The sequence below is a fragment of the Grampus griseus genome (genome assembly GCF_964374135.1).
Source record: "Grampus griseus genome assembly, chromosome: 17".
In the NCBI taxonomy this organism is placed as follows: domain Eukaryota; kingdom Metazoa; phylum Chordata; class Mammalia; order Artiodactyla; family Delphinidae; genus Grampus; species Grampus griseus.
The window spans coordinates 41,472,996-41,489,208 of record NC_139011.1 but is presented as its reverse complement, the minus strand read 5'-3'; the positions used below and the strand labels follow the sequence as shown (position 1 = coordinate 41,489,208).

The 16,213-nt window shown below is 37.1% G+C and overlaps 1 protein-coding gene across 2 annotated transcripts in view; it reads right to left on the bottom strand.

Annotated features, from left to right (window-relative positions):
• Nucleotides 1-16,213, bottom strand: part of VIRMA (vir like m6A methyltransferase associated) — a 61,232-nt gene that overhangs the window by 31,919 nt on the left and 13,100 nt on the right. For both annotated transcript variants that reach the window (XM_082674575.1, XM_082674576.1), the window contains exons 4-9: nucleotides 16,158-16,206; nucleotides 14,467-14,635; nucleotides 8,515-8,637; nucleotides 7,660-7,932; nucleotides 4,666-5,806; nucleotides 827-1,318 (exon numbers count right to left, since the gene is read on the bottom strand). In XM_082674575.1, the coding sequence (XP_082530701.1) occupies nucleotides 827-1,318; nucleotides 4,666-5,806; nucleotides 7,660-7,932; nucleotides 8,515-8,637; nucleotides 14,467-14,635; nucleotides 16,158-16,206 (2,247 nt within the window). The remainder of the gene's footprint in view (nucleotides 1-826; nucleotides 1,319-4,665; nucleotides 5,807-7,659; nucleotides 7,933-8,514; nucleotides 8,638-14,466; nucleotides 14,636-16,157; nucleotides 16,207-16,213) is intronic.

The window sequence follows — 16,213 nt, the reverse complement described above, 5'->3', positions numbered from 1 at the left end:
AAAGTGAAATTCTATTAAGAAATAAGATCAGAACAATGAAATATTAATAAGTGTACTTCATTAGCAATGAAAGATTAGGAAGTACACTTCATCGGTCTCCTTTAAAATGGTTGTTCACTCTGGATAAATAGGAACAAGTGTGATGAATCAACCTACCACCATGATTATTCAGACTTCCACTAAAGAACTGTTAATATACAGCTAGACATAGAAGTCACTGTTGTTTGCCTTTTACAGGTCCCCCCAAAAGATCCATCACTCAAGGAGTCATATCAAGACCCCGATGCAAAGGATGCCACTGCTTTGCATGGCATGAACCAGGAAGAACATGTTTCTCTTCTCATACACTAAAACCCTCTGCCCTATAGGGCAAGTTCTTGAAAACTACTGTCATTCTCAATCCCCCTCATCCAGTCAAAACACTTCTGAAATCCGAGCACCATGAATAGCTTAGAAGGTATTAGCTTAGAATACCTTAGAATAGCTTAGAATAGCTTAGAAGGGCAGAAGACAGCAAGATAGCCCTCATGACTCTTATGGTATACGTATGTTCCTGTACCTTAGGATTCCCCTCCACAAAAATTAGCAGGAGTACTACAGCTGCAATCTTTGTTAACACCGTGATGAAACTGGAAGAAGCTGCTATTTCATTTATTTACAGCCACATCTTAGAGATTTCACCATTCTAATCCTTAATTAAGAAGTTATGTGTTATGTCAAAAAATTATAGTTTTTATTTTCAAAACACATTCTTCCAAGAAACTACCCCATTAGTGATGTGGTTTTCCAATAAAATAGAAAATTTAAGGATTAAGCATAAAATTACCCTAAGGCTTCTTTGGAATAGTACTCCATTAGAGTAATAAGACTTTGGAGATTTTTCTCAAGACTGAAAACATGGCCAACAGCTGATCTTCCCACAGGATTAAAAGTAATCAAGTAAAGATTGTGAAGAGTTCCCAAGAGATCTGAATGGTCAGTTTCTTCACTGGCTGTACAACGCTGAAAATGGCTGAACAGTTCTGTAATACACTGCAAAGTCTGTGTTGAGTCCTGTAGCCACAAGGCAAATGCATCATCAATAACACCATCAGATTGGAGACCTTCTTCTTCATCTTGATCATAAAGGTGACACAGAGCTCGGATCAACAAATTTGTTGCTTCATATTCTGACATAAAAAAAAGAAGACCCTTTTGTGACTGTGCAAGAAACTTTAAAACATCTTTTGTGGCTTGCAGCACACCAGGGTGTGCACTTGTTACTGGAATTGACAAAAGCAAGGTAACCAACTCCAAGAAGTGATGACTGTGAAGATACCTGTAGAAGAAGTAATAAAATATATGTTAAGTCAGTGTAAAACATTCTTCATTTATTCAATATTCATTAGACAGGAGAGAGGTAAAAAATTTAATGGCAATAATCCTTATCTTCAGCAATATACTGCTTTAACTAAAATAGTACTGTAAGTAGCAAGCCTTCTACCCACTAGGCCAAACAAAAGTGAAAGTTCTGTAAGGCTTTTTCCTAGCATTCAAAGGATGTTTAATAAGTAACTGTGACAAGTTTTCTCTTTCCAGAATCAACCATGACTTTAAAATCTGGGACTTCCTTCCAGGCCACTTATCAAATGCTCCTTCCTTTTAACCATGGTCCTACTCAACCCATGGCATATCGGTATATCTGAATTAGTATATCTAGGGAGAATATAGTACATATACCATAAAAAACTTATAGTATATTCAGATTTACTATAGGTAGTATATCTGAATTAGTACCTCTAGGGGGAAAAAACCTCAAATTATCAATTTTCAGTATTTAATACAATAGACTCTTTTATCAAATCCAAGAACCATTTTTTTAGTACCCATAGTTTTAGTAGAAAAAGTCTGAATTTACCTAACACCCCTAAATAGACCCAACTGCTACTGACAGAGTACTTTCACCGTCCTAAAAATACTCTGTGCTCCATCTATTCATCCCTCCCTCCTTCCCAATCCCTGGCAGTCACTGTCTCCACAGTTTTGCCTTTTCCAGAATGTCATATAGTTGTAATCACATAGCATAAAATTGCCTCTTCAATCAATTTCTGCTTAAACTCAGGCTTCTGTCATGATAAAAACACCTCCACTAACTTCTTACCACAAAGGTGAACATTATTATGCTCTAAGAGCATCCTTAACCACCTCATGGAATGTTCAGAAAATAGTTAACATGGCAGGCCTCAGAATGTTTATTCTTAGAAAGGCCTGCTTGCAAGGTTGGCCCTTGGCTGGCCTCTGGGGACTTGGATTTTGGGAGGGTTTCCGCCCATCAACTGGTAAGAATACTCACTGCACCTAAACTGTTTATGCAAATAATATGGTTTACGCTGAACACCTGCTTTCCTTTTGGGAGTCTGGAATTCTGATACATGCTAGGTACTGGGTGCCTACATGGCTATCCCCCAATAATAAGCTTGGATGCTGAGATTCCAATGAGCTTGCTCAGTACGCAACATTTCACACATGTCACAATTTGTTGTTGGAGGACTTAAGCGGCTCCTTTGTGTCTAAATGAGGAAAGGACTCCGGAAGTTTATGACTCGTTTCCCAGGCTTCGTCCCATGTACCCCTTCTCTTTGCTGATCATGTTTTGTATCCTTTTGATATAATAAATCGTGGTCGTGATTACAACACAGTCCTGTGACTCCATCTAGCAAATCTCGGGGGTTATCTTGAAGACCCCAACATGGTACATTAATGAACCTTGCCGTCACTTCAAACTAATCCTTCCAAAATGTAATTATTTATTTCAAAATTCACTCTCCCTCCTAATTTACCAGTTTCTGTCCATTAAACCACAGTTCCAATAGTTACCTTGGCTAGAAACATCAAAGCTCCTTCTTACTTTCTCTTACTAGGTTCAGTTGCCAAGTCCTAGTAATGCTTTTTCACAAACTCTCAACAGTAGCACAATATCTGTCTTCCCATTTTCTGTAAATGCCACTATATCAGGCCAAGTACTTAGCATAACACCTACCACCTAGACTCTTCAGACAGGCTTATCTACCTAATAACTCCAATTTCTCTTCCATTGCAATACATCTTGTAACTATAATATAATCTTAGAACACTACTTTGATCATACCAGATCTGCTACTCCAAAATATTCGAGATCTTCCCACATTCTAAAAACAAAATCCCTGGGAGTTCCCTGGCAGTGCAGTGGTTAGGACTCAGTGCTCTCACTGCCAGGGGCCCGGGTTTGATCCCTGGTCAGGGAACTAAGATCCCACAATCTATGCAGTGCAGCCAAAACAAAAACAAAAACAAAAATCCAAATTCCTTAGTGCACAGCATTCAAAGCCCTTTATTTCCTAAAGTCTGATACCCAAACATACCTCCTCCAATTATGGGGGAAAAACAAGACTTAGTAGGCCATTAATTACTCGTTTCCCCTCACTGACTATTTGAGAGCTTCACCCTTTTCTTATACTCAGTCACCCTCAGTGCATGACTTCAATTCCTACTTTATCAAAAATAGGATCAATGGGCTTCCCTGGTGGCACAGTGGTTGAGAGTCCGCCTGCCGATGCAGGGGACACGGGTTCGTGCCCTGGTCCGGGAAGATCCCACGTGCCGCGGAGCGGCTGGGCCCGTGAGCCATGGCTGCTGAGCCTGCGCATCCAGAGCCTGTGCTCTGCGACGGGAGAGGCCACAACAGTGAGAGGCCCTCGTACCGCAAAAAAAAAAAAAATAGGATCAGTGAGAAGTGCCTTGTCTCCTCTACTGTCTCCACACTACAAAGATATCTGTATTTGTATACATATAAGGTTTCCTTTCTCTTGTTCAAAGCCAAACTCCTACTTTGTACTCTTGACCTCATCTCCTACCAGACCTTGCTTTAACAATTATCATCTTACACTCCTGTAAGAACTCAAACTAAGGCAAGATCTGATAGTTTCAGCTAAAAACAGGAATGGATAGGTACAGATTTTAGAAAGGACAAGTACTGATTTTCTGTTAATGCACTATGTTCCAAAGCAAGGCAAAAAATAATCACAGAAATAAGGAATAAAATAATAAAAATGCAACTTTTGCATTTAGTTGAAAAATTATTTACAGGCAAAATGCCAAAAAAGAAACTCTCAAAAATTAAAACAAAATTTTAAAAATCTACCATGGGTACCTAATAATGGCAAAACTGTACCAATAGATAACTAGAGAGTTAGATGGCAGAAACAAATGGCAATTAAACCTTTAATATATCTTTAACCAGGACTGTAAAATTAATTTAGTAAAGTATCAGTTTAATCTACAATGTATTACAGTGATAAGGTACAAAAAGGTTTACACTGAAAAGCTCTCTCCTTCCTGTTCCATCCTCTTTGTACCACCTTCCCAGAAGCCACTCAGCGGTTTCTCATTTATTCTTGCTCACAGACATGCTTATATAAGCACTGTTGTTGATTATTACTATCTTTAACTTAAGTTGCTACTACAACTTTAAGTATTAACTAAATATAGCTCACCCACAGTAACATATTTCTCAGTTCCACTTATTTTAAAATATCAAGTATCCTTGACCTACAGACAGAGTAAAAAAAAAAAAAAAAAGAAACCAACCACATAAAATTGCCTCTAATGACTGGTAAAATATATTTCCCAAAGCCAAAAATGTCTTACCTAAAGAGAACAGGGTATGGATCATCCCTCTCTGGTGGTCCAGTAATACGTGCCATTGTTGGGAAAGACTTAACAGGAGGTTGGATCATTGTGTGAGGTGCAGTTTCCATTAAATGAAAAACTTCCTCTAAGAGGTTAATAAGCTTTTCTATTTCCCCTTCACTTATATTTGAGGATTCCAAAAGATCCATATCCATTGAAGCCTCCACCTCATTTTCATATTCTGGGTTTGTTCTCTCAAGTCCAGTGTCTGTATCATGATCAGCTTCACTGTGGTTAGGAACAGAAGAAGTCTTCTCTGCTAAATGGTCACCAAGTCTTTTAATCTCTGACAAAATTTCATAGAAATGGCATTTCTGAAGAATAGCTGAACCAGCAGTGACAACCCTCACAGTCTGATCTAAAAGTATGAGCTCCAGCAGTTTTTGATAGCCACTTTTTTCACTCTGCCTACTTCTTAAAAATGCTTCCATTCCTTCTGTCATACTAATGACACTGTCCAAAGCTTTAAATGCATTTAACTTAAGGGAAGATGAGACATGATCAGCAAACAGGAGCTCAAATAATCCACTGATCACTCCTGCTTGTAGCAGTCCCATGACTCCTTGGGCCCCACATTCTGCCAGTGAGGACACTAATTTGGTCCCAGCTTTGAGCTGTCGGACATTTAAGGCAATGGGTTGGCGAAGGGCTACTTGTAAATTTAAAGCTTGCATGGTCCAGTCTATCAACTGGCCAAGGGCGTCTTGTTTTGTGTTTTTCAATTGCAAATAACTTAATCCTTTTATTATTAAACTTGGAATTTCTTCTAAAGCTGTTACCCATTTTGCACCTCTATCTTCTTGATACAAATCCAACAGTTCAGTTAACTTCACTGAGGCTTCTACTGCCCCTGAATTTTCTTTATCTGGACCTTGATCCTTCATTCTACTGATTTCAATTTCAAAAGTAGTCTTGTATGGACAGCTGAAGTATAAGAGTGGTACAAGCTCCCTGTCATATGGATCATACGTCATAGGAGGAACTGAAGCTAAGTCTTCAGCAGTGTATTCAACATCAAAGTTTGGATACTTAAATGTTTCACGTTCCAAGTCAGCAATTCCATCTTCATCACTGGAAATTTGTTCATAACCATCATCCCCTGAAAATCAGTTTGAATAATATTTAGTTGTTACATCATTGTTGTTTAATGCAGACCAATCTGGTTTGTCAAAAAAATCATTTAATAGTGTGGCAAAAAATAAAAATTAATGATTTCCTCAACAAAATTAATTTCTGCCCCAACATCTTATCAACAATTACTAACATTTTATAGTTTCTAATAGAATAATTATGGAGAAACTTCATAAGCGAAGTTTTCTATTATATCTGTTCAGCTTTACAACTAACTCTGCTACAGATCTTTTCCTCACAAAATTAAATTAGAAATGCCTCAAAAAACAAACCAAAAATACCTCTTTCAGGAGGAAAGAAATTAAGCTTGCCCTCATAAGAGAGTATTTTTAAGATGGAAAAAATAAATTGATAGGCCAAAATTATTAAATTAACTAAGAATTAGTACCATAAATACCAAGTTACATCAATTATTTCCAGAAAAAACATTCTATGTTCTTTTTATAACATGAGTTTCATATTCCTTCACTTTCACTTCTCTGTGTTTACCTGTCACACAGTTTCCCCAGTTCTGTATTATGTTTTTAGGGAAAATCTGTTCATATAAAGTGCTCAGCTTTGCCAAAACAAAGAGTTTTCATATTATGACACATGCAGCTTTTTCCTCTATTTATTAATACAGGACTAGAAGTAATATAGGACCAGAGATGGAAAACTTGTTGGTTTTACTTTTTAACACTACTATTACCTGGCCGTGGTAAAACAGAGATGTGCAATTACAGCCTACAGTATTCCTCAAGTAACAGCCCTCTTTTGACATTCTTTAGCTCAAAACAATTTAGCCATAGCAATACACTCATATTTGAAAAGGAAGGGCCTATAGAGACTTGACTCTGGAATAACCACCAGATGTCTTCTGGTAAAAATCAAATTAACCAGCCTCATTCTCTCACCTTCTCTATTAAAATGTCCTCTGATTAACAAAGCCTGCATGAAATCTAACTACTACTTGCCAGTCAAACACAATAAATCTAAAAAGGATTTTGTGGTAATCTGGAAATGGGGTAAGCTAAAAAGATTATCACTCAATAACCCAATTATTTATATTGTGTAAAAGGGCCACTGTGATACTAGAATGGTCCTCTCTCTCACGTAGAATGATGCTCACCTGTACTATCTTATAAAAGAAAAAGGCAGATAATCTGTCATTTTACATAAATACTTTAACACTACATTCCATTTATTGGAGAAATTAAGAGCCAATTAGCTTAAGTATCTCTTTTTGCTTTCAAAGGAAAAATAAAGCCTAACTAAAGGACTGCATAATGCTGCCATATGTCCCTGTGTAATTGAGATTTTTCCTTCTGAATTTCTAAAAATAATGTAGCATTTTGCCAAAATATCTAGGTGGCAGACATCTTTAGCAATTCCACCCAGCTTAAAACACCACTCCTTTACTCTCAAAACAGATCACCAAATCCCTAATCACCATGTATTTGCTGCATATTCCTGCTTCCCTGGACAAAGCTGATGGTATCAAGGGGCAGCGATACCATAGCAAGCCAAAGAGACTCTCTCTCCCAGAAAACTGGATCTGGATCTGAGACACAGCCAGGTAGTTTAGACTGGCTGGTTAAAGAGAGGAGATTAAAGATGTGGGGTGAATAGAGATATAACAATTCGTTAACAGAATATAAATTAGCAACACAAAACAAAGAAGAGACGGAAATCCCAGCTCTAGTCAAGTCTTAAGCCCCAGCTACAATCTGACTCAGGTTTCTTGAAAGCCATTTATCTCTGCTACAAATTCTTCTGCATTACTAAAAGCTACATCAAGCTAGTTAGCACTTAAAACCAGAAGTCCTAGCTAATTTAACCCACCTTCACCTTCTTCATCTTCTTCACCTTCTTCCTCTTCATCTTCCTCTTCCTCCTCAGGGATACTATCTACTGTATGGCGATCATCCTCATCCTCATCCTCTTCTTCCTCGACATCCACATCATCTTCATCATCTTCTCCTTCTTCTTGTTGTTCCTCTTCTACTTCTCCTTCATCAGAATATTGACCTTCCTGAGGAACAGAATTCCGATCAGGAGAAATGGGCTCAAAGTAATCTTCTCTATGAGGAGCATCCTCTTCCTTGTCACCAGACACTGAAAAATTGAGGTTTAAGGCACAGATTATTTTAACTGTTTAAATAACATGAGGCAGAAGGATTGGATACTGCAACTACTTAATGACATTTTGGATGATTTAGCTCATAATTAATAAAGTATGCTTTATTAATTATTAATAAATATTAATAGTATTAAATAAACATACTTTAAACAAAGTATTAAATAAACACAGCTCATAATTAATAAAGTATGCTATATTATGTTCTAATACAATAATCCTCTTCTTTTTTAGCTATTAAGTAACTATACAGATTTTTATCTCTTCCAATACCTACTGTTTATTTTTACTGGTGCTGTTCTGTACATACCACTATAGCACATTAACATTTTATTTTCAAAGTAATGTTGCTTCAGCTTCGAATTAATTAACTGATTTTTTTTTTTCTTTTAACAAATTCACTTGCCAACAAAAAAACACAAGAAAACACTGCGCAGAACGGGGGCAGAGGATATTCATCAAGATTTGATTACCAGCATCTAATTTTTTTTCTTTAATCAAAAAGTACTATTAACATTAATCAAGAGGGGGAAAATAAACTATCACTGATATATTTCTACCTGGCAATGGCATGGGATCATCCTCATCATCATCAGGTGGAGGGGGTCCTGGTGGAGTTCTTGGTCCCCTTGGCTGTGGTCTTGGAGGGCTTCCATTAAACTGATCTTCCTTCTCCCCATCAGCTAATATTATTAGAAAAAGAAAAAGAACTTTCAAATGAGTAAGTATAGTGAAATAAATGCATGACAAAAATGCTATTCATCATTTGAGTTTTCATCTTCAGAATTTATTAACTTTTTCCTTCCTGACGTGTAACAGAAATTTTGCTAATTAGTTTATAATGGGAAAGTTAGAATTTTTGATGTCCCATATACCAAAATATAATGTATGTAACTCTTGGGCATTATCCCAGAAAAATGGAGACTTATTTTCCTGCAGGAAGATGTACATGAATGCTCATTATAGCTTTATTTGCAAAAGTCAAAAACTGGAAACTACCTAAATGTCCTTCAGTGATTGAAGTTAAATAAATTATGATACATCCACACTATGTATTACTACTCAGCAACAATAAAGAATGATGTAATACACACAGAAAGTAGATAAACTTCAAAGAAATTATGCTGAATGAAAATAGCCCATCTCAAAAAGATCCCAACTTCATGATTCCATTTTGTAACATTCATGAAATAATATAATTACAGAGACAGAGAATAGATTAGTGATTGCCAAAGGTTAGGGACAGGTGGGATGGGTTTGCCTGTAAAGGCATAACACCAGGGAATACTGTGATAGTACAATCAAGTCTCTTAATTTTGGTGGTGGTTATGCAAAGCTAGACATGACATAAAATTACACACACACACACACGTATACATGTATAACTGGTGAAAGGTGAACAAGCTCTACAGATTGTAACAAGGCCAATTTTATTTTGATATTGTACTAGAGTTGTAAAAGATGTTAACTAGGGGAATCTGGGGATGAGTACACAGGACTTCCCTATACATTTCTTTGCAACTTCCTATAAATCTATAATTATTTCAAAATAAAAAGTTAAAAACATACACACATACATATATATGTGTACGTATATGCAATACATGAGCTTAAGTGTCCATTTTAAAACAAGTCAGCGAGAGTGAAGTCAGACAGAGAAAGACAAATATCATATGATATTGCTTATATGTGGAATCTAAAAAAAAGGGTACAAATGAACTTATTTACAAAACAGAAATAAAGTCACAGATATAGAAAACAAACTTATGGTTACCAGGAGGGAAAGGGGGTAGGGGATAAACTGGGAGATTGGGATTGACATATGCACACTACTAAATATAAAACGGATAACTTATAAGGACCTACTGTACAGCACAGGGAACACTACTCAATACCCTATACTCTATAATAGGGAAAAGAATCTAAAAAAGAGTGGATATATGTGCACGTATGACTGATTCACTTTGCTGTATACCTGAAACTAACACAACATTGTAAATAAAAATTATACTCCAATAAAAGTTTTTTTAGAAGTCAGTAAATTTTTTATCCACTTGTCTTTTATTTTTTTATTGAAGCATAGTTGATTTACAATATTGTATCAATTTCTGCTGTACAGCAAAGTGACTCAGTTATACACATATATATTTGTTTTTATATTCTTTTCCATTATGGTTTATCCCATATTGAATATAGTTCCTTGTGCTATACAGTAGAACCTTGTTGTTTATCCATTCTATATGTAAAACTTTGCATCTACTAAGCCCAAACTCCCCATCCACCCCTCACCAACCTTGCCTCCCCCCTGGCAACCACAAATCTGTCCTCTATGTCTGTGAGTCTGCTTCTGCTTTGTAGATAGGTTCATTTGTGCCATATTTTGATTCCACATATGAGTGATATCACAACGGTATCTTTCTCTTTCTGACAAGTCAATATATTTAACAAAATTTTAGAGTAACTACTTACCTATGTCAGATGCTGTGATAAGGCTACAGACAATAGGAAAGATCAAAGAAACTACAAGCATAGAAAAGATAAAATTAACAAACCTTTAGCTAGACTCACCGAGAAAAAAAGAGGACTCAAAATCAGAAATGAAAGAGGAGATACTACAACTGATACCACCAAAATACAAAGGATCACACCAAACTACTATGAACAATTGTACACCAACATATTGGACAACCTAGAAGAAATGCATACAGCCCTAGAAACATACAACGTACCAAGACTGAATCATGATTAAATAGACTATCTGAACAGACCAATTACTGTAAGGAGATTGAATCAGTAATCAAAAACCTCTCAAAAACAAAAGTCCAGGACGATACGTCTTTACTGCTGAATTCTACCAAATATTCCAAGAAGAATTAATACCAGTCTTTCTCAAAGTCTTCCAAAGTCGTTTACAAGGCCAGCATTACCCTAATACCAAAACTAGACAAGGATGCCTCAAGAAAAGAAAGTTACAGGCCAATATCTCTGATGAACATACATGCAAAAATCCTCAACAAAATATTAGCAAGCCGAATTCTATAATACATTAAAAGGATCATACATCATGATCAAGTGGGATGTATTCCAGGGATGCAAGGGTGGCTCTGCATCTGCACATTAGTCAATGTGATACATTAACAAAATGAAGGCTAAAAATCATATGATCATCTCGACAGATACAGTAAAATCATTTTTCAAAATTCAAATTCATTTATGGTAAACACTCTCAACAAAACAGGTATAGAGGGAATGTACCACACCATAACAGGCCATATGTGACAAGCCCATAGCTTTAACATCATTCTCAATGGTAAAAAGCTGAAAGCTTTTCCTCTAAGATCAAGAACAGAACAAGGATACCCACCTCTTGCCAATTTTATTCAACACAGTGTTGGAAGTCCTAGCCAGTGCAGTTAGGCAAGAAAAAGAAATAAACGGCATTCAAATTGGAAAGGAAGAAGTAAAACTGTCGCTCTTTGCAGATAACCTGATACAGGTACACCCTGCTTTTTGGAAGTTCATTTTATGCCACTTCACTTTTACAAAAGACCTATCTTAGTACGTGTTTTCACTAACCAAAAGAAATCCAAAGTGGATTTTCACTTCTACAAAAAAATGTGAAAAGAGAAAATAAGTGTTAAGCATTTGTTTTGCCCTGAGCTGTTATAGAGGCAACATAACCCCAAAGAGTGAGAGTGGCACTGCCAAGCTCCTTCCCTGGCAACTACACTCAGCATCTCAGCATTTAGCCACCATAGCTTTGAACTATGTCTGTGAGCATCTGGGCTTTATCTCAATTTATTTTGTGCGTCCATTAGCAAGATGTGTCCTAAGGTAACTGTTTCTTCGTTTTATACCATTTTGGTGTATGAAAGGTTTCATAGGAACACTCTATTTCAGACAGCAGGGGAAACCTGTATAATATAAAGAAAACCCTAAGGACTCCATTAAAAACCTATTAGAGGGACTTCCCTGGTGGTCCAGTGGTAAAGAATCCACCTTCTAACGCAGGGGACGTGGGTTTGGTTCCCTGGTTGGTGAACTAAGATCCCACATGCCACGGGGCAACTAAGCCCACGCACCACAACTACTGAGCCTATGCGCCTCAACTAGAGAGCCACGTGCTGCAAACTACAGAATCCACGTGCTCTGGAGCCCACACACCACAACTAGAGAGAGAAAACCCGCCTGCCACAACTAGAAAGAAGCCCATGCACTGCAACAAAGAGCCCACATGCTGCAATGAAAGATCCCTCATGCTGCAATGAAGATCCTGCATGCCAAAACAAAGACCCGATGCAGCCAAAAATAAAAAGAGATAAAAATTTTTTAAAAACCTATTAGAACTAATAAACAAATACAGTAAATCTGTAGGACACAAGATCAATACCCAAAAATAGGTTGCGTTTCTATACACTAATAATGAACTATGAAAAAGAGAAATTAAGAAATTCTCATTTACAATTGTATCCAAAAGTATAAACACTTAGGAATAAATTTAAACAAGGACATGAAATACATGTATGTTGAAAACTACAAGACACTGATGAAAGAGACTGAAGGGGACACAAATAAATGAAAAGATATTCTGTGCCCATGGACGGGAAGAATTAATACTGTTAAAATGTCCATACTAGGGGGAATTCCCTGGCGGTCCAGTGGTTAGAATTCCACACTTCCACTGCAGGAGGCCTGGGTTCAATCCCTGGTCAGGGAACCAAGATCCCGCAAGCCGCACAGCATGGCCAAAAAAAAAAAGTCCATACTCCCCTAAGCAATATACAAATTCAATGCAATCCCTACCAAAATTCCAATGGCATTTTTCACAGAAATAGAACAACAATCCTAAAACTTGTATAGAACCATCAAAGACCCCAAAGAGCCAAAGCAATCTTGAGAAAGAAGAATAAAGCTGGAAGTATCACACAATGTTACAAACAACGTTACAGAGCAATAGTACTTTAAACAGCATGGTATTGGCATAAAAAGAGACACAAAGGTCAATGGAACAGAACAGAGAGCCCAGAAATAAATCCATGCATATATGGTCAATTAATTTACCTGTGCTTAGCAGGTACGATATAAGAAAAAAGATTAAACTACAGTGTGGGACCACCATCAGAGCAAAGATCTCACACCACACTATTATATAAGGATTTAAGAGAAACAATGGTCATTTTATTTGTGCTCATAAAATGCTAATTGTAAAGCAAAATATTTTTCCCTATGACCTCAATTATAATTTCAAAATTTATTCCCAAAAAAAAAAAAAAAAAAAAAATTTATTCCCAAATCTCCTTAGCTCAACAGCTTATGAGTAATACTAGAGTGAGGAAAAGAGACCCTGGAAAACATGAGTCCAGCTGTCTGCTCTATAAAATGAAAGTCACTAAAGTTCATTAGAGGTTTTTTGTTTGTTTTTTTATAAAGTTGCTTGTGCTTTATTTTTATTTTTTTAATATTTATTTATTTATTTGGGCTGCACCAAGTCTTAGCTGCAGTACGTGGACTCTTAGTTGTGGCATGCAGACTCTCAGTTGCAGCACACGAACCCTCAGTTGCGGCATGCAAGAGGGATCAGTTTCCCGACCAGGGATTGAACCCACGCCCCCTGCACTGAAAGCGGGGAGTCTTAACCACTGGACCGCCAGGGAAGTCCCTAGAGTTTTTATTTTTCTTGTCTTGAGTTAATAAGCAAAAGGTTCTCAAAAGCAGGAAAATCTGCCTTAGCTAAGATCTGGACATCTAAGGAAATTTGAAATGCAGTCCTAATAAAACAAATGCCATTAACACAAGTATTCCAAAAACACATACCATATTTACTGCCTATTCTTCAATTCTTTGAAAGACAATTTTCATAGTAAACCATGAATAACCATGGATTATATTATCATATACATATTTTAAATAAAAAAAAAAACCTTGGGTCAATTAAAAAAGCATTTTTGCAAAGTAGTGGAGGAAAATAAAATGCAACCACTTCAACATAAAAGACACTCTTATAGGAAAGAATGGGAGATTGACAGATAACTTGTCAAACCTTAAACAAGGTTCAAAAAGTAGAAGAGTTCTTTGAGTTACCTTTTCCTACTATAATGAACATAAGTGTCACTGATAAAAGCAAATTTAAAATTCTCACCATGGGGACATCCCTGGTGGCGCAGTGGTTAAGAGTCCACCTGCCAAGGCAGGGGACATGGGTTCGATCCCCAGTCCTGGAAGATCCCACATGCCGTGGAGCAACTAAGCCCATGAGCCACAACTACTGAAACCCACGTGCCCTTGAGCCCATGCACCACAACTACTGGGCCCATACACCACAACTACTGAAGCCCACGTGCCTAGAGCCCATGCTCTGCAACAAGAGAAGCCATCGCAATGAGAAGCCCACACACTGCAACGAAGAGTAGCCCCTGCTCGCCACAACTAAAGAAAGCCCGTGCACAGCAATGAAGACCCAAAACAGCCAAAAGTAAGTAATAAAATTAAATTAAATTAAATTAAATTCTCACCATGTTTTGGATTCCTTTTCAAACTTGGCTGTGGCTGGGGAGGTGGTGGAGGTGGAGGTGGAGGTGGTGGAGAGTCTCTGTCATGACTTATGACTCTATCCACTGATCCATATATTGCCAGTGTCAGACAGTTGTACCAGCCTCTTAGCACCAAACCATCAGTATTCACCTGATTTGGGGGGAGGGGGAGGGGAAGAGATATCTTTCAAAATGTTTTACTATGTCAGAAGTAAACTGGTATCAAATTACTTTGTGGTTCAACTAAAGTATAAAAGTATGCTGAAAATGCAAAGGTCAATACTGGTGGACATTCACCCAGAGGCACAACTTTTGCATGGCCCTCCAGAGTTACCATACCTAAAACTGTCTCAGGACTACATCTCCCCAGTTCTATACTTTAGGCCAATCCTATTCAAAAAGCATAACCAGATTCCCACCCAAGAGAAGAGAAATGAGAAGGAAATTAAGGGGGAGCTACTGCCAATTCATAAATTAAACCCAAATAGTTACAGGGGTCATGGAGATACACAAGAGTACAAATTGTGCCCAGTCTCAAGAATTATAAAGCCTATAAAATTATACAGCATTCTTTTTACATGACATGCAGGTATATTCTATGTATCTATATTGTACTTAAAAAGTAAGGGTAACCAGAGGCATTAAACAAATTGTTTTTGCAAAGAAACTTATCCTAAAAAGATCAAAGACTTTATCAATGCCATTAACCCTCAATATTTCCTTATAAAATAACTTTACGTTTTTCAGAGCTTATCTATTAATCACTCTATCTTCACAATAACTATGAGAGGTAATCAGAGCAAATATTATCAACAAATAAGAAAATGAGAGTGTCGGTAGAAAAATTTGGCTAGAAACCAAAGCCCCTGACTTCTGAGTTCTCCTCCCACTCTACAGTGTTGGATAAAGATGAAATAGTAAGTGGTAATGGAACCCTAGAGGAAGGGTTCTAGAGGAAGAAAAAAATTATTATTCTCCTTGCTAACCTTAGCAAACTCTAGCAAAGGGAAATCAGGGACCAGAAGAAAGGCTCAAAGACTATGCCCATGGATTAATAGACTCTAAACAGAAATACCACTGGAAGGAAGATAAACAGATAAAGAATACAATTTTTAGTCTAAACAAGGTGCAGAGGATTAAATACCCATCCCCCACCAAAAACAAACAGCAGGCTGAGTAGTCCCATATTAGATCACCATTATTTTTGGATTTCGGCTCTTCCATGATTCAGATCTTTTAGATGCTTTCAGAATGGCATTTGGTATCAAGAAAAAGACACTTCTGATACACAAGGAAGAAGTATGAAATATGAATTTTTAAAGAAAACTTAATTAAGGTACAATGGTGTTTAATAATAATTTACCTGCCTGTCATCTTCTGAATTTGCCCACCTAAATGAAAAGAAGGAAAAGCACAGATGCTGGCTTCTTCCTGACCCAAGTATAAAATTAGAATAAAGAGCTATATGGGTAGATAATAGCATTACAATGTCTTTGCTCCATTTTAAAATAGCTTCTGGAATACAAGAGGAATCAGACAAGAAATGATGATATTCTGCAGAACTAGAACCAAGTAAGTTGACATTCTGCATCACTGGTTTATCTGGATCAAAAACTCTGAATGGAGGTGAGAACAACAGTAGTAACAAGTTGAAAACTGACTTCTACAATTACCTTTGAGTTGGGTCTAAAGATGATGGAAGTATTCTCATCATATTCCAGGCTGCCAA